Raw genomic sequence first — 17,567 nt, forward strand, 5'->3', positions numbered from 1 at the left:
ACAGTGGCATACTGATGAACGCAATATATGATTAAAGTAAAAAACACAGGAGGCAGCTGAAAGGGGGACGTGAGCCCTAGAAAAAGTTGTGTGAGGATCAGGGAGTCAATCCCCTTTCAGGAATCATTATCAAATTAGGCCTTAGGTACCAGAAGGAGGCAGAACCACTTCCTGGCCCTCACTGGTGGGGAGCATGGTTTCTCTGAATCACTGCGTGGCTCCAAATGATACCCAGGTAGAGCAGTACAAATCACCACATGGTGGGAAAACAGACTCAATACCTATTTGTGGATTTGATTCGATCTTTCTGCCATAGCCTAGGAAGGGCTGTGACTTTCAGCTACTATCAGAGTTTGCAATGCTGACATCAGAATCAAGTGGGAGCCTCTAAAACACGCCCACACCTAGAGATAGGGGAAGACTGGTGGTAAAACATCTCTGGAGACTGAGTTTCTCCTTTAGACCAACTCTTAAAATATATCTGTGTGTATATATGTATATATGTCTGTGTGTGTGTATATATATATATATACACATACATATATATGTGTGTGTGTGTGTATACACACACACACACACACACACACACACACACACACACACACACACATATATGTATGTATATAGCTCTAAAGGTAACACAACAGACATTTTTCAGGACCACCTCCTTCTCAGCAGTGCCTTCTAGTATGAAGCAGAAACAGTCCTGAAGAAGCCCTAAAAGGAAAGTTACCCTATGAGAAAGCACCATCCAGCAGACAAGCATTGGTTGCCTTCCCTCTAGTCTCTCTCTCCCCATCAGACACAATGGGATTTTTTGCCAAATTCATATTCCCGAGGAGCCATGAAATTCCCACAAAGTTCAACATCAGGCCTGACTTAAGATCTTTGAGGCCTCCTGCTAACTTCATGCCCCTGCAGCTGCCTCGCTAAGGCAAGCTTTTGATCTGTACTATCTGGATTTCAAGCTGATATACACACAGCCTCTTTGATCTCTTATTAAGTGGCTTCTGGTCTCCTGATGCCTTTAGTTTTGCTGCAGTGAAGTTTTTGGAAGTCAGTCATCATCCTGAGCACACTACAAACTCCACACACCAGGAGTGGGCTCCCTTCATTCACCCACTTCGCAGGCTTGAAAAGCAGTCTTTAAGCCATGAGAGCATTTCCCCAGTAGCCAAAATCAATCCACTCCATGAACACACTACTAAGAATTATTTTTCAAATGAAGCAGCTTAAAATGATTTAAAGGATACAGAGCTTTCCCATAGAGGGAGAGGAAGCAAATCCTCTGTGAAAAAGAAATCTTCAGTCCAGTTGGCACGGCAGCTTACAGTACTTTGATGTTAATAAAAATAAATGTGGATAGGAATCAGGGATGGGCAAAGAATAGCCTTTATGAGCTCCCCTAAGTTCTGTTAAGCAAAAGTGACCTTTAAAAGCAGCTGTGTGATTTGTTTAACAGTAAGCTGTATGACACATTTGCAAGAATACGAATGCTACCATTAGTAGCAGATTGACTGCATTTTGCTTGGTACTAATATCTTAATGCTACATGGGTGAATTGGACCCAAAGAGCTACTTAAAATAAAAAAGACAAAAGTAATAACAAAAGAGAAAAACAACACAAATACTGGTGGCCATATTGTGAGATCCTTTGAGCATTAAAGTGGAACAATGTAATAACTTGCAATAAACAACTGTTCTCTATAACTTAGATTCTGGACATGGTATAGGTTTGGATTTGACTTTTTAATATTACTAATACATTTACAGTGGCCCTTGAACAACACAGGTATGAAGTGCACAGGTTCACTTATACATGGTTATTTTTCAATTAATACAGCAAATGTATTTTCTCTTCCTTATGATTTTGTTGATAACATTTTCTTTTCTCTAGCTTAGTTTATTGGTAAGAATACAGTACATCATAAATATAACATACAAAATGTGTGTTAATCAACTGTTCATATTATCAGTAAGGCTTCTGGTCAACAGTGGGCTATTAGTATTGTAGTTAAGCTTTGAGGGAGTCAAAAGTTATACACAGATTTTTGACTGTGCAGGGCTGATGTATATAACCCCTGTACTGTTCAAGGCTCAACGGTACTACTGTATGTTAAAATTATGTCAATACCTATCAAATTCTTTATCCCCGAATTCTATAAATTAATCAGCTAATATGAACATAAAGATTGGGCTTCTGTAAGTTACTGAACACTATTATACTGATAGCAGCATTCACCCAAATTCACCCAGCATTCAATTCTGTTGGCAAAAATTAAAATCCTTAATTTCTTCCATTTTTAAACTCAATGTTCTGATAAACAAGATTAAAACTGGTAGAAGAAATAGGAATAGCCTTTGGGCACTAACATGAAAGCCTGAATATAAATAGTTTATGCCCTGTTAGCTACAAAGGCCAATAAATTAATTACTGCCAATATAAAGTTGAAATAAAATTGAGGGTTATATATTGCTATCACTTAATCTGTCCATATCATGGAAAACCATTAGCAAATTTATGAATTACGCACCTGCTTACACTTTATTTTCCAGGAGAATTATCTGAATAAAGAAATAACTCTACATAAGGAGGCATCGATTTTAAGTGGTCTAAATACATGTGAGTTTCACAAACAGTTATGTTCAAGCAATTTGGTAAAAATATACCAAAATTTAAATCATCACAAGATTTATTCCCACCTTTTTACAAAAGTATGACAAGGGTATCCACTACAGCCTCATTTGAAATACCCACCAACAAGGTACAGGAGATTGGTTAAATAAATTATATATCAACAATAATATACTAGGCAATCATTAAAAATAAATAGGCAGCTCTATAAATACCAAAAGGAAAGAACAGATAACTGAGAAAAAAAGCAATGTGCTTAAAATGCTTATGACCTAGTCCATTTATGTGTGAAAAAATAAAAACTACTAAGCAACCAAAAACCTATTACCTATCTAACCATGTATATATAAAATATCCTGAGAGGATAGACAAGAAAAACAGTTATATCTGGGAGAAGTAAGAGATATGGTCAGAGATAGAATTACCTGGCACGGGACACCTTGATGTACCTTTGAATTTGTATGCTATATGTATGTAATACTTATTTTTAAAACATTTCTCATGTGCGCAGAAAGTCATTTTGCTGTACATATAAGAAAAGCATCAATTTAAAGCTACGTACATGTAATTTATACAATCCCTTCCTAAAACTTTCAAAAGTCTTCTTTAAAGAGAATTCCATCTAAAAAAAAGGGAGAGAATTCCATCTAATAGAGTTAGTAGTTGGGCAGAAACTGCACACTAAGTTTATCTCACAAATACTAAGACATACCATATCCAAGACACACCCCACACAGCCATACTGCAATATTTTGTATTCATACTGTTTGGGTTCTTTAACCCATTTCTTCTATTAAAAAAATTAATCACTGTTGATTTTTATAGGGAGGAATATTTTCGCCATTCTTTTTAATGAATCATCATTTGCCAGTGGTCTTTCAAACAATGTTTTCAAGCATTACTAACAGTATTTATGTATGAATCATCTCTCAGTGGCTGTGCTATTATGCTTTCTATTTTTATCTCTCTCAGTGTCGGAGGTAAACTCAGTCCTTGAAAAATATCTATTTTGACAAAAGTTGAGTCCGTCCATATCAGAAGGCATGGGATATGGAAGGGAGGAGGACTGTTGGTTCATAAATTTTACCTTGTAAATCATCGAAATTCAAAAGTATCAAGAAGGGCAATATCATGGCTAATGTTCAAAATTTGGCTAATGATAAACATTTCTAGTGATTTATCATCATAAGGGGTTATTCAAAGTTCAACATAAATCAAAACACCAGAAAATATCCACTTGCCATGTTTAATTTATAAGGTCAACCGAAGGTAAAATCCACAGTTCTAAATTTATTTCAAGCTTTTTGTTAGAAATTAAAAATTACAGACTCTCAGACTACCTAATAATTGCTTCATTATTGAGGATTAACCCACAACTAATTACTTGCACTAACTTAGGATTCTTAAATTTGTAATTACTTGTATTTTCATCTGAAGCAATAAATACTAGCTCTTACACAATGCCTATGAACACACTATATTAATTTTTAATACTTATTGAACTTTCATATAAGCATTAAAAATGAGAATACTATCTAGCAGCTTGTCTTTAAGATACAAAGTTTTTTGTGCAAGCTGGAAAAATAGGAAGATCTGCTGTGATCGTTTACTACAGGGTTCCCCAATAATAAAATGCACATGGGAGCACCGCTCATAAGGAAAGGAGCAGTACAGTAGGGTGGTTAAAAGCACAGGTCCTGGGAGTCAACTGTTTGAGTTCAAATTCTAATTCTGCCATATACTAGCTATGTAGACTTGGACTAGTTACTTAACCTCACTTCTAAAATGCTTCAGGTTCCTCATTTCTAAAATGAAGATGATAATAGTATGAACTTCCTACGGTTATCGCGGGGAATACATAAAGCAATTAGAACACTGCCTAGCAAATAGTAAACACCCAATAAATGTTAGCTCTTGTTAACTGAGTTTCCATTAATTTTATTCGTATAAATATTAGGAATAATAAAGACATAACACATAAAGGCTGGGGAATTAAGACAAAGATAACTAGGGCACAGTATATAAGCCTCACCTAGAAACTGGCAAGAAACTATACTATAAAAACTTATAACCAAATTTCTGAGAGTTCAATGTTGCTTAGTTACAGAGTAACCAGTTAAGTCACAATATTCATGCTCTTGACAAACTATGCACATTGCTGTTTTCCATGACACAATCCTCTAAGGCATGACACTATAGTGAACAATGACTCCTCTAGTATGGGGCACATACAGGGCAGGATTTTAACTACCCACTACCTAGAGTAGTGCCCAGGCATATTTGACACTAACAAATATTCTACCTTCATTCAAATACAGCCAACAAAGCTACTATCACTTTATCCTAAAATCTAATGAGGAGTCTTACAACCTGAATTTAAGTATTATGTCTTCCCTGTTGCTTTCTCCTTTTCTTTTGGCCCAATCTCCTTAAAATGCCTTTCATGAAAATGAATTTCCACACTTTGCTCTTTGCCCATATAACAGAGCTATAGACCTGTATATCAGATTCAGCTCCTTCATTTCAGGTATAAAGATGTGCTTCTTTTCTCTGCGCAGCCACACAACGTCCATCAATGGTTAATCGCTGAATCACCTGTTGAGACAGCTACCCCATATACCCATGGCCAACACAAGATCCTTTATCTGCTTCACTCATCTTTTCCTAAGGCTTGGCTCAATTTATGTAGAAAACAAATTTCTGACCAATATTCTACAATAGGATAATTCACATAAGGCTCATCATGAGTTGGCTGCATTTTAGAATGTAATTTTACAGTTAAATTTAGACTTCACTCAACAAATGCATCTAACATTAATTTGCCTAAACTAACTAGATAGTTGAAAATTGACAGAGTTCTACATATTGTAGTACGGCCCCATCTTATGAAAATATCAAAACTTTTTGTCTTTATTTTCTAAATTGGATAATTATTAATAATACTCACATTTCCATAAAAATAACAGTTCCACTTCTTTACACATTTATTTACTTAACCCACATAATCCTTTGAGCTAGGTAGGCATTATTATCCCCATTTTACAGATGAAGAAATTGCATAAGCACCCATGAAATAGATGTTGTATCTAACTTTGTCAGGTTCTCAAGGAATTTCTTATTATTCTAGAGAAAAACCCATTAGTGAGAAAAGTGGGTAACTAAAATTAATATTCCAAAGTAAATTTTCAGTCTCTTCAGTACTGTTGATGCAGGTCCTTTAAAACCTAGATGCTCTCCCACTCTACTAATACTTCCTTCCTGTGGTCAAGATGTTTCTAACTTACTTCTGATTCTAAATATGCTAAGCCTGTGGGTGGGGATAAGGGTGATTGGGGGTGGAGGGAATCTTCATTGGTTCTATTCAGCTAATAAATCTATACAGGACGCATTAACTACAATAATGACCAGGAACATGGCCTTTCGTGACTTTTGTTAAACCTTCACTTGGCCTTGAAAAAAATATTTCTGAACTTTAGAATGTATTAGCTAATTACAAGGGCTAGTATAACCAATTCATTAACTTGCCCAAAACCAAATTTTAAATGTATTTATATGTCATCTAAATGTCATAGTGGGTAACAGTTCTGTAGTTGTATACAGAAAACATGCTTGTACAGAAGTGCACTTAAGCTCGACTTAAGAAAAACATTCAATTTAAGATTTCTTCTGAAGTTTACCTACAAAAGTGAATAAGCCGAGCCTTTAATGTAAATCAAAGTAGCTTTTAGAAAATCAAGTATTTTTCTATCAGTTTTCTGAGAAGCACAAAAACAAAAAGAACATGTAATACTTCCTTTGCAGCAGGATTACTATATGTAATTTGTGCAGAAATAAATGTCAGTGCTGTACGTGTAATGATGATTTTGAGGAAAATCAGATGGGGGGACCTCAAATTTTATAAATAAAAATAAAATAAAAACAAAAGATATGTTACAATGCATACCTATAGGAATGCAGTGAAGAAAAAAAAACCTTCCATATTTAGAAAAAGCTACATATATATATATATATATATATATATATATACACACACACACACACACACACACACACACATATATGTATGTGTGTGCGTGTGTGTATATTTTTTTTAAGTGTAAAGCTCAGAACTCATAAAGAAATGTTTCTGTTAACTAGGAATTAAACTATTAAGGACTATCAAGTTTTCTTTCCATCTTTTAATGAAGTCTGTTTTTTTTTTAAATTTCTAAGGCACTTCTCTGCTTTAACATCTGCAATATTCAAAATATAAAATTTGTACATAATGTCATTTAATAGGATAAGAGCAACCATTATGAGATATTTATTATACAGAATGCAAATACATAGAGATTCTAATGATAATGGAAATGCAGCCAAATATCTAAACCACATCTGAAAGGTGTTTTCTAAAGTAAATCCCATTTATCAAAATGGTTAACAAAAAATCCCACTGAATGTGTTCGTGTAGTCTCAGTTAATTTTGGCTAACCTAACTTTTACCCAATCACTCTGCAAATATTTGTTAATCACCTATCATGTGCTAGGTAATAGATCTACACTGGGGAGGAAAAAATGAGATAGCACCTGCAATTTGTTTTATAGGCTCTAATATTGACCAATATATAAAATTCCAGAATCTTACAGTATTGGTATCTTCATAAAAATGTTTCCCAAAATATGCACTATTTGGAATCAACAACTCATAATTCAATACTATTCCAAAGAGAAGTTCTAATAACAGAGAGGATTGTCTGGCACAAAAATATGCCAGCAAAAATGAAACAGATATAATCTATTTCAGTAATCTTAAATCACACTGCCAAAATATTGAATTTAATGTCTTACATAATGCTCAAAGTATTCTTCTTTTAATCTATTCCCAAATGCCTTATTATATTAAAAATAAAAGAATTGATTTTTATATTACTTGGCATTTTATGTGCTTTGATAGAGTACATTTTGCTTTATCAACCCACAATGTGTTTAGGCAGCACAAATGTATTAAAATATGCATCTTAAAAATGAAGAGATTTCTTGCCAACAGTTTTAATTCCCCACGATAATCAGAAGGTCTAAAAATACTATAAACTGGTAAACTGGTAAAACATATACATGTCTTATTGTGACCTTTCACATCCTTCCCCTAGATGCATCAATAACTTTAGTTATATCTGGGGTACATATAAATACATAAATATTATGTGTTCCATTATTAAATACAAATATATCATTTTGCCAAGAACATTTTCTACTTAATTAAGCTGAGTTTAATAGGCAAGCAAAAGTATGTGAAGGGGAAGTCGGGGAGACTGATAATTGGGAATGACTACTAATATGTATAGGGATTCTTTTTGGGGTGACGAAAACATGCTAAAATTAGACCATGGTGAAGGCTGCACAACTCTGAATATACTAAAAGCAACCAAACTGTATTCTTTAAATGGGTGAATTTTATGGTGCGTGAAATATGTCTCAATAAAGCGGGGGGGGGGGGGGGGGGGGGGTGTGGAGGGGGAAACACTCCATATAAAAAAATTCATCAAGTTCCAGTCTCTAAAAGCATCCATGGATATAAAACTATTATTTCCCTTATTGTCCAGTTATTATATCATCCATCATTTTATTCACTAATTATTTATTCACTAACTATTAATTATAAAGGTAACAATGGAAAGTATAACACCCCATCTTTCGACAGTAGCATTATATATCAAATCATTCCATTTTGCCTAAGTCAATGGGTGCCTTAAACAATTACTATTTCACATAACATTAATACAAACTAATCACTCCAAAAACTCTACAGAGGTTCTTATACCTGGTAATCCAAAATGCTGAATCCCAAGCCTTTATGATCTTTTACTAGTTCAACGATCTTGACTTCGGGAGACCATAGGGCTAATTCCCCATCATCATCTTCTTCAGTATTGACATCTATATTGTGGTCACCCTGAAATACCAAAGAACACAAATGCTTCAAAATACTATCCTTTCAGTTCCGACAAGGACATATTAGGAACATCATAGCTTCTTCTCAAACCGGGGGTTCTCTTTGGCATGCGTAGTTTTTCTTCTTAATCTTTTTGAAAGGGGCATGCACTGGGACACATACAGTCTAGCATAAGATTTCTTAAAAATTAAAGCACTTAATAACATTCATATAGTTGTTTTTAAATGTAACATATCTGTTTCAAAGTGGTAAAACTGACCTCTTATACTTCAATGAGTTCTGTCATCCCATTAGAAGCATAAAAGGAAAAATATGCAATTTAAGGAAAAATGAAAACATCATACAAAGTCAAAGCTTACAAGATATTTAAGTAGCAATACCTGAGTTCATAAGTACAGTGAGAGACAGAGAAAGATGCCAACACAGGTCGAGAGGCCAGGATATGACAAAGAAAAACCACTTCTGTTGGCTCCTAGAAGTTTTCAAGAAAAACTTTACTGAAAAAACAAGGTAGAAAAAAATCCAAGCCTTTGGGAATCATGTAAGTCTAAAAACAAGTGAAAATCACTGAGTTGAAATAATGAAAATCTGATCGTTGAAGATGTAGGTCAGTGCAACTTTCCAGGACACAGATCCTTGGTTATTTTCTCTGACCTCACATCCCCAAATCCCATTATTCCAGGTTCCCCTTCCATTCAGGGACAAGAGTCACTGCTCAGTGGGGTTCCAGGAAGCTAAATGATACAGCATCAGTGAGTTAACATGCAGGAGACTATCTGCTTTAACCTTTTTTTATACTATGTATAGCACTGTATTGTTGTTTTTATATGATTTACCTCCCCCAAATACTCGGAATTGCTAGCTGAAGCTCAAGAATTATCTTCTTTTTCTTTGTAGCACTAGCAACTAACAAAATGCCTGGCTCCTAGGTCAGAATGGAAAACTGTGTGTGTCTTCCATAGAGTTTACCACAGTTATGCACTCAACCCACAATAGTGCCTGGCTCATGGCCTCTCAACAAATATCTGCTCAATACATTAATAAATCATGTATTTTTCAGTGGGTTTACCTTGAAACTCTTTTTTAATAAAGCTACAGACTAAATAAATAATGATTTTTTAAAAAGTCGACTTCTTAAAACTTTGGGTGATCTTAGTAAATAAAATGAAAGTACATTATTTCTACAAAGGTAATTTTGTGTGACTTGTATAAGAAAAGTCCCATTTAATGGAATCAAAGGTCGGGGAAAACCCCTCTAATATGGAAGAGTAAGGCACCATAGCTAATACAAAAACATTTTTAAATTACAGTTGGTCCGGATCTCAAACTGTCCCTGCAGTACATGGAAAGTCAATACTCAATCCATGATGGATTGGCTCTCAACATGGGAACAATTTCTTGTGTCTTGAATTACAAAACTTGAAATTAGTGGGAATATTCTGGATCAATAACCTTTGTATATATCAGCCTAATGTGAGGAAATGATACACTTAAAATGAAAAAACTCATACCTTCCAATAAAGAATAAAGTTCTGAAGGCTAATACAATATGATTGATGTTTTACTGGGGCATTTAATACCCTCACTGATTAATGAGCATTAGAATTTTGGCTGAGTTGCCTAACCAGATAGAGTTTAAGAACCTAAGATGGTATTGGGATAAATTAAAAAAAAAAAAAAAAAGACAGATGGAAAAGAGAGCCAGGATTTTAAGAAACCACATACAATTGTAAAACCCAAGCTTACAGAAATTTCAAGGCATCTGGTATATAAGATATTATACTCCAACCCAAAATCTATCACTTTGATACAATCAATTCTGCATAACTCCTATATTTACAGAATGGAAAGCAATCAACTAATGGGCAGCAAGGTTGACATTTAGCATAATTCAGAGCTGTTGTTTACCCATTGTGGTAAAGTATGACAGATGGGAGCATAGAGTCAGCAAGCTGTGTTGGTGATTTACACACCCTGTAAGATTAGATTAAAGGCATTTTTATCAACCTTTAGAGGTAAGCCATCATCCACATTTAATTTTAATAAAGATAGCAAGAATCACAAAAGTGTGGCATTTGAGTCCCTTCCTTGAAGTACATTTTACTAAAGATAAACATTTAAAAAAGATTCTCAATCAATAATGTACTAAGCACTTCTTACATGCCCAGTACAGAATAAAAACACCATGAGATCCAAAATTTTAAGATATGTACCCTGCCTACAGGAGCTGACAGTTTTCATGTAAAAACAAGCTTAAAACATCCTAAAATATCTGTGACTATAAGACAGAGCTATGTTGACTCCTATGTGCTTCAGAAGATCAGAAAACAAAGATGGGTGGACTCGAGGAGTCAGGAAGAGCTATCGTTAACTTTTACCGAGCACTTTCCATGTGCAAGGCATTGCACCTTGAGCTTTGCACACATGCTACTTCATCTCCTTTCCCCACAAACTGATGAGGCGGGTAAGTGCTACAATTATCCCTTTTTCAGAGGAAGAATATGAACAGACAGTCAAATTATTTGCTCAAGATTCACAATCATTAAGTGGTAGAAGTAGAATTAGGGTCCACAGATCTTGAAATTCAAACCAGAGGCAGGTAAAAGGCAAGGCCCCATGTATCTAAACTGTTGTTAATGGAATTATAATGTAGGAGAGTCTGGAAAAGGGGAAAATGGCATAAAAAATGAGGTTACAAATGGCATCAGATGACAAAGCACGTGCTGAAAACTGTTTTCATAATTACAAGGCTCTTAAAAAAATAAAGACTACCAAGGCACAGAAAGTGTTATTTTATCCTCTGACCTTCTGAAGGCTTTTACAGCAATTTTTAGACTCACTTCGAAATTGGTCATAGGTCTTCATATGTTTAAGGCTCTGAAAAAAGGAAGTCCATTAGATATTCAACACTCACCAATGTCTTAAACTTATTAAGATGAACTGAGTTGAACTGGGAGCTAAAAGTAATGAGCCCGGGCAATTATTTCTTTTAAAAAATCTCAAAAATCAAAGTGCATGCTCATTAATGTCACTAGTATTTCAAAGAGGAAAAAAAGGAAAATTTTATGACATTAAAATGAAAAGTGACAATTTGAAAAGCTGTGTATTATTGCCATGGAGAGCTACTGTAGTGAAATAAAAAAGGAGGAAGTATTTCCCCCTCCTTTGAATATTGCGATACACTCTGTGGGACATCCTTCATGAATGGGCGTGCCTATGGGAACCACAGTATATTCAGTCAGTACCTCAGTCTCAGGAAGGGAGGCTTCAGTGATCCTTGGTTCATCTACAGAGGCTTCATCATCAAACAACCGTCGACAGCAAACCAAGGTAAAGGGGGGTGGCACTTCTTTAAGAAAGGAGACTGCTTCTCGACGGGATTTCCCATAGAGCTGCACACCATTGACCTAGAAAGGCAAGGGATAAGTCAGAATTGAGGAGGCCCCAAATGAAAAACCAAAAGTCTCTTGTTTACATCAATCAAAATGAAAATAGGATATTGTTTTACTTTCCCTGTATACAAAGGGCCTGATTTTAATATTATTTTAGTAGTAACTAAAAACATCAGAAATCCATAAAATTTATAAAAATTAAGGTTAAACCTTTATTGAACTTGGGTGAATAAAGTATAAAATGTATGCAGAGGATAACTTTCCCTGGGTAAGTGATCTGCCTAATTTTTCATACCTCCATGGTTTCTCCTTTGTTGTATTCTCTCATCTACTTCCACTCATCTCTCCCTAAACATATTAAATATCATTCACAGTCTTCTTAAGACCATTTCCTTTTGCTTTTTTATTTTGTAAGACTGTCACTACAGATAGTAACACTAACTTTTAAGGCTGTTAATACTGCTGAACTTAGAAAGCGTAACAAAAATCTAGGCAGTCAAAATTTAGCATCAGTTCACAATTTTCTTTCATATCCCATAAACTCTTAATACCAAACCTAGAAAAATCACTTCTATAGTAAAGAAACAAATATAACACTGCATTAGTGCTATTCTTACATTGTCTGCTGGCACAGCCATCAATTATTGGAAGTGTATCAGTTTTCAAATTATTTTATTCATGTCTCATATGTTTAAAAGAATAAAAAGATAACCAACTACTCCTTAATAATGATGAATGTTTATCACCAAAAATTATCTAAATTTCATATTATTTTAGTGCATAATAATAGTATTTTGCACCAAAGATGATTTCAAAAGATGTCTATTTTAATTTTTCATATGTATAAATTTAGCTCAAGGAGCTCTGTCGTTCTGACTAAAAATCACCAAAACTTGATCTGTCTGCTAGGCTGAGGCATGAGCACATCCAAGGAACAAATAATCTTTTTACATCTGACTCCTACCTTCCTGGGAGGGTTCGGCACCATTACTAACTTTAAAGATATTTCTGGTCTCACATTAATTTCTGACAGTTGCAGTGCTAATGTCCAGATAACTGGCAGGGCTGCCTTTCCTGGGAGGACCCTTTCCACAAAACCTGTCATTGCTCAGAGAATAAAAGCACAGTGGGTTGTTGGAAGCATCTCATCAGCAGTGATCTGAGCCCCAAATCAATTGTCCCTTGGAACCACTCTGAGGCCTGGAACATACCAAGCACTTAGCCATCAGGCCAGACAATCTCCCTGCCTCTTAATTATTTACAAAGAAATCACCACATAGTAAAGAGACCCACACGTGCTTCAGAAAGCTAGCCCTAATGGGGAAGTAAATATCGTCTTCCAAGACTTTATGACCTATGAAGGAGTCCAGGGTACAGCAAGTTGAAAGGTTGTCCTTGGAAGAATTACAAGTCAATCTTCATACAAAAATCGGTAGGGAGGTACCCATCACAGGCCACACCATGCCCATGGTGCCAACTGGCACCAGTGAACAGAAAGTTCTAAAACCAACCAAATGGGGAGTAACCTACACTAAAAAGAAAGCAAACACATACAATGAAAGCAGGAATTCTACCTAGACACAAGTATTAGTTTGTGTTTCACAGTACTTCAACAAATAAGAAAATCACTTTTCAGATTTTTATCTTGGAGTACATTTAAATATTTATTTAGCTCATTATTTATTCATTTGAATTGTCTCCAATTATTATAGCAGTGCCTGGTAGTCCTCCTCACTATTCTCTATCACTAAAGGGATTGGTCACATTTCCCATTACCAACTCCTATCTAAGGGGATTTATGGCTGCTGTAAAAAGCTGCTCTGGGCTGAGACTTGGAGCAATGTTCTAACCCCAAAGCATATTTGTGTTTCTGGTTTTAAGCTCTAAGGAGTACATTAAACACACACACACACACACACACACACACACACACACACACACACACTTTAAATTCGGGAGTTTATTTGGCTAACTTTACAGAGATTTTTTTTATTTCTATATTTGGTTACTCAGAAGCAGCCAATTTTTATTTTAGAGTTCACAGTATGTCTCTAGGCCCTTCAACTTGAGACTTGAGACCCTCTAAGTGCTGTCAAGACTCACTTGGTCAGACTGTGATTAGAAAACACGCACACACAGACCTAATACTGTACTAGTACTGTGCTACTACATTACCGCGTTCAATCCTCATTCATCCTATCCCTTAAAGATTGTTTATGCCTTTTCCTAGTGATAATATTGCCAATATCTCATAGTAAGATATGCTTTATAGTTTACCTGGACGACATTCCATTAGATCCTCACAAATACATAGTGAAGTAAGCATTTCTTGACGAAGAAACTAATTCTCAAAAAAGTTAAGTGACATGCCAGGGGACATGGTTAAGCTATGGCAAATTCAGAGCCAAAAGCAGCTTTTCTAGCTTCCAAACCTGTGCTTCTTTCCATATCCCAAGTTCTTTCACCAAAAATCTATACTTATGAATTCAAGTCTTCATGCTACTGTATCACAACACATTCTTTTACAAGGTGAAAAGAAAGGCCCGTGGATTTCTAATCCTGGCTAAGGCACAGATGGATGACTGAGATCGCTTATCCTTGCTCTACTCAGATCCAGCTAACATTTCTTTATCTCCTACCATATACTAGTAGTAAATTATACTTAAGGTCATTGGATTAGACACTAAAAATGCTTAAAATGGGCCAGCCAGGTGGTGCAGTTGGTTAAGAGCACGAGCTCTAAGCAACAAGGTCGCTGGTTCGATTCCCAAATAAGCCAGTGAGCTGCACCTGAGCTGAGCTGCTGCTGAGCTGCCAATGGGCAGTTGGACGGCTCAGCTGGTGAGAACGCATGCTCTTAACAACAAGGTTACAGGTTCGACTCCCGCATGGAATGGTGGGCTGTGCCCCCTCGCAACTAGATTGAAAGTGGCAACTGGACTTGGAGCTGAGCTTGCGTCTTCACAACTAAGACTGAAGGACAACAACTTGACTTGAAGCTGATGGGTCCTGGAAAAACACAATGTTCCTCTTTCCCAATTTCCCAACACTATTCCCTTCTCCAATTCCCCAATTAAAAAAAAATGCTTAAAATGTAAATTTTATGCTATAAATGTACATATTACCACAAAAAAGTAAACTAAACTGGTTTTTGCTCATATTTCCACATTTCCCAGACAAATATATCTCATTTCTCAGTACTTAACATTACATGTTAGAGAAATGGTTTCCCAATGATTGCCAATCTACAGATTATCGTGTGTGATATTCCACAAAGCTATGTCATATGCCCTGCAAATCAGAAAGGAAGACATGATTCAGAACAAAACAAAAACCACAAGCGATATAGTAAAATCTAGGGCATTAATCCTCCAGTAAGCATCCCAATATCATTCCTTGAGCACCTCTAAAAATAAGCAACTTACTACATCTTACAACAGAACTCTAACACCCTGCTCTGCCATACTTATGACAGAATTTGACAATTAGTCATAGCACTTTTCCCTCTGGCCTTGAAATTGAACATACTCTTTTAGGTGGCTGGACACTGTTTAAAAATATGCAGCTGCACCCAGCAAGAAAGCTATTTGCTGTCCTGGTCATTTCACTTTGAGCAAACAAAATTTTAGAAAGAAATCTCTAAAATTAAGGCTCATAGGATTCTAATCTTGTCTACAGCTCCTAGGCTGATTTTAGTAAACCCAACGAGGGCTTCTCGTGGTTCCTAACTCTTTAGAGAAAGAACCATCTTGTATAGAGTCTTCCCTAAGTTTGATCATTGCCCACATCTTTTTTAGGAGTATAGGAACTAGTGAGATGTATATGAAAAAACAGTAAAAAGGGATTTAGAAAACATGCATTAAAATCATTATTCTACCAGTATATAAAATTGGGGAAAATCAATGCCTTATTTTCTTATATGTAAAATTAATGGTTTCAATGTTGTTTTTTGTGTTAGATACAGAACTTTTCAATCTAACAAAATCTCTCAAGAAAGTCATGCCAAAGCAGAAGTGTTCTAGAATTGGCTCCGATTGAAGAGAGGCTGGGAAACCTGAGTGAGACCACTAGAGGCTGCCATGTTGTAGGAAGAGAGTACCAAGGAGCTCGCCTGAAAACCAATCAAGAATACATAAGCTGGAAGTCATCCAGCTCTAATCCTTATTAGAAATAATCAACAAAACCTGAAAATAAATGTGACTATATGTTGCAAATAAGGGTCAGAGATCAGATTCTTAAAAATAATTTTGCTCAAAAAAAAATACTAATTATGCTATCAAACCAAAATAGGTCATTACTTCTTTTCATTTAAACAAAACATTTAAACAAACATTTAAACAAAAACTCAAATGGACAAATCAGGAGTCCCACAAGATGGTGGAAATGAACTGAAAGCATATTATTGACTTCCTTTATCATTACATAAGCTCAGGTATTTTTCTTTGTCTTTTACTTTATTTTTTTCCAGCTTCATTGAGATATAATTGCCATATAACACTGTGTAAGTTCAAGGTATACAATGTGATAATTTGATATACATATATCAAACAATTACCACAATAAGGTTAGTTAACACATCTACCATCTCATAGTTACCATTTTTGTGTGTGTATGGTGAGAACATTAAAATGTACTCTCTCAGCAACTTTGAAGTATATAATACTGTATTAACTATAGTCACCAAAATGTTTCAAACTAAGTAGGTCATATTACATTGACACGGGTGATAATGTAACTTAGTGGATTTCTAGTGAGAACACATTTTCCTGGAGCTTAAAAATTCCTGCCCTGTGTCTGTTCCCTCATAAATTTTACCTCAAGAAGCTCATCCTCTGGCTGAAGGAGGCTCAGTGCATCAATAGGACAACCTGGAGCAATCGAAGAGATATAATGGTGCCCATCAAAGGAATCCACTTCCATGCCAAGCCTCAGAGTGTGAATGGGCAGGAGCTGTAGCAAAATAGAGCAATAACATCAAACATGGCAAGGACACATCTGGCTGTGAATCCTCCATCAAGTATTTCACAGAAAAGCCCCATCCCTTGAATCAGATCACCCAAATCCAAACTCAGGACAATAACAGGAAAATTGGTCTCAAGTAAAATATGAAGTCATTTGTCTTCTTGTTTTTACTCCTCTTTTCCTTTTAGATGCCCTGGGAATGGAGAGGCAGAAGTACAAAGTCCTGCATTCAATTCTAAGCTCTAGGCCCGCCAAACGTCCTCAAGTTCCCAGTATGTGTTCTGTGTTTTACTTTTCTGCCCGGCTTCCCATCCCCCAGAACATCTTAACTCCTCTTTGTTATCTAATTAACTTCCATTCACACTTTAATACCAAAGTAATGTCACTTCCAGGAAGCCCTTCCTGATATCTCAGTTTATCCACCTACATCTGGGGTCCAACACCACACTGCACACACCATCATCACAGCTCACAACACACAGCTCACAATTTCCATGTTCTTGATTGTTTCCCCTGCTTGAGTGCAGACGCCATAGCTTTTCACTCTGTAACTGCAGGCCCCAGAAAAGTACAAGGCACTAAATATGGGTTCATTAATTGTTATTTGACTGTAATTGAAAAATTAAAAGAGGGCCGGCCGAGTGGC

The 17,567-nt window shown here is 35.8% G+C and overlaps 1 protein-coding gene across 1 annotated transcript in view; it reads right to left on the reverse strand.

The window, feature by feature from the left end:
• The window catches only part of PATJ (PATJ crumbs cell polarity complex component), a 351,381-nt gene that overhangs the window by 266,311 nt on the left and 67,503 nt on the right, over window positions 1–17,567 (reverse strand). The window contains exons 15-17 of the mRNA XM_019655480.1: window positions 16,775–16,909; window positions 11,813–11,974; window positions 8,436–8,567 (exon numbers count right to left, since the gene is read on the reverse strand). Of these exons, the coding sequence (XP_019511025.1) occupies window positions 8,436–8,567; window positions 11,813–11,974; window positions 16,775–16,909 (429 nt within the window). The remainder of the gene's footprint in view (window positions 1–8,435; window positions 8,568–11,812; window positions 11,975–16,774; window positions 16,910–17,567) is intronic.

Source organism: Hipposideros armiger, unplaced genomic scaffold, assembly GCF_001890085.2.
Source record: "Hipposideros armiger isolate ML-2016 unplaced genomic scaffold, ASM189008v1 scaffold_240, whole genome shotgun sequence".
Taxonomy (NCBI): Eukaryota; Metazoa; Chordata; class Mammalia; order Chiroptera; family Hipposideridae; genus Hipposideros; species Hipposideros armiger.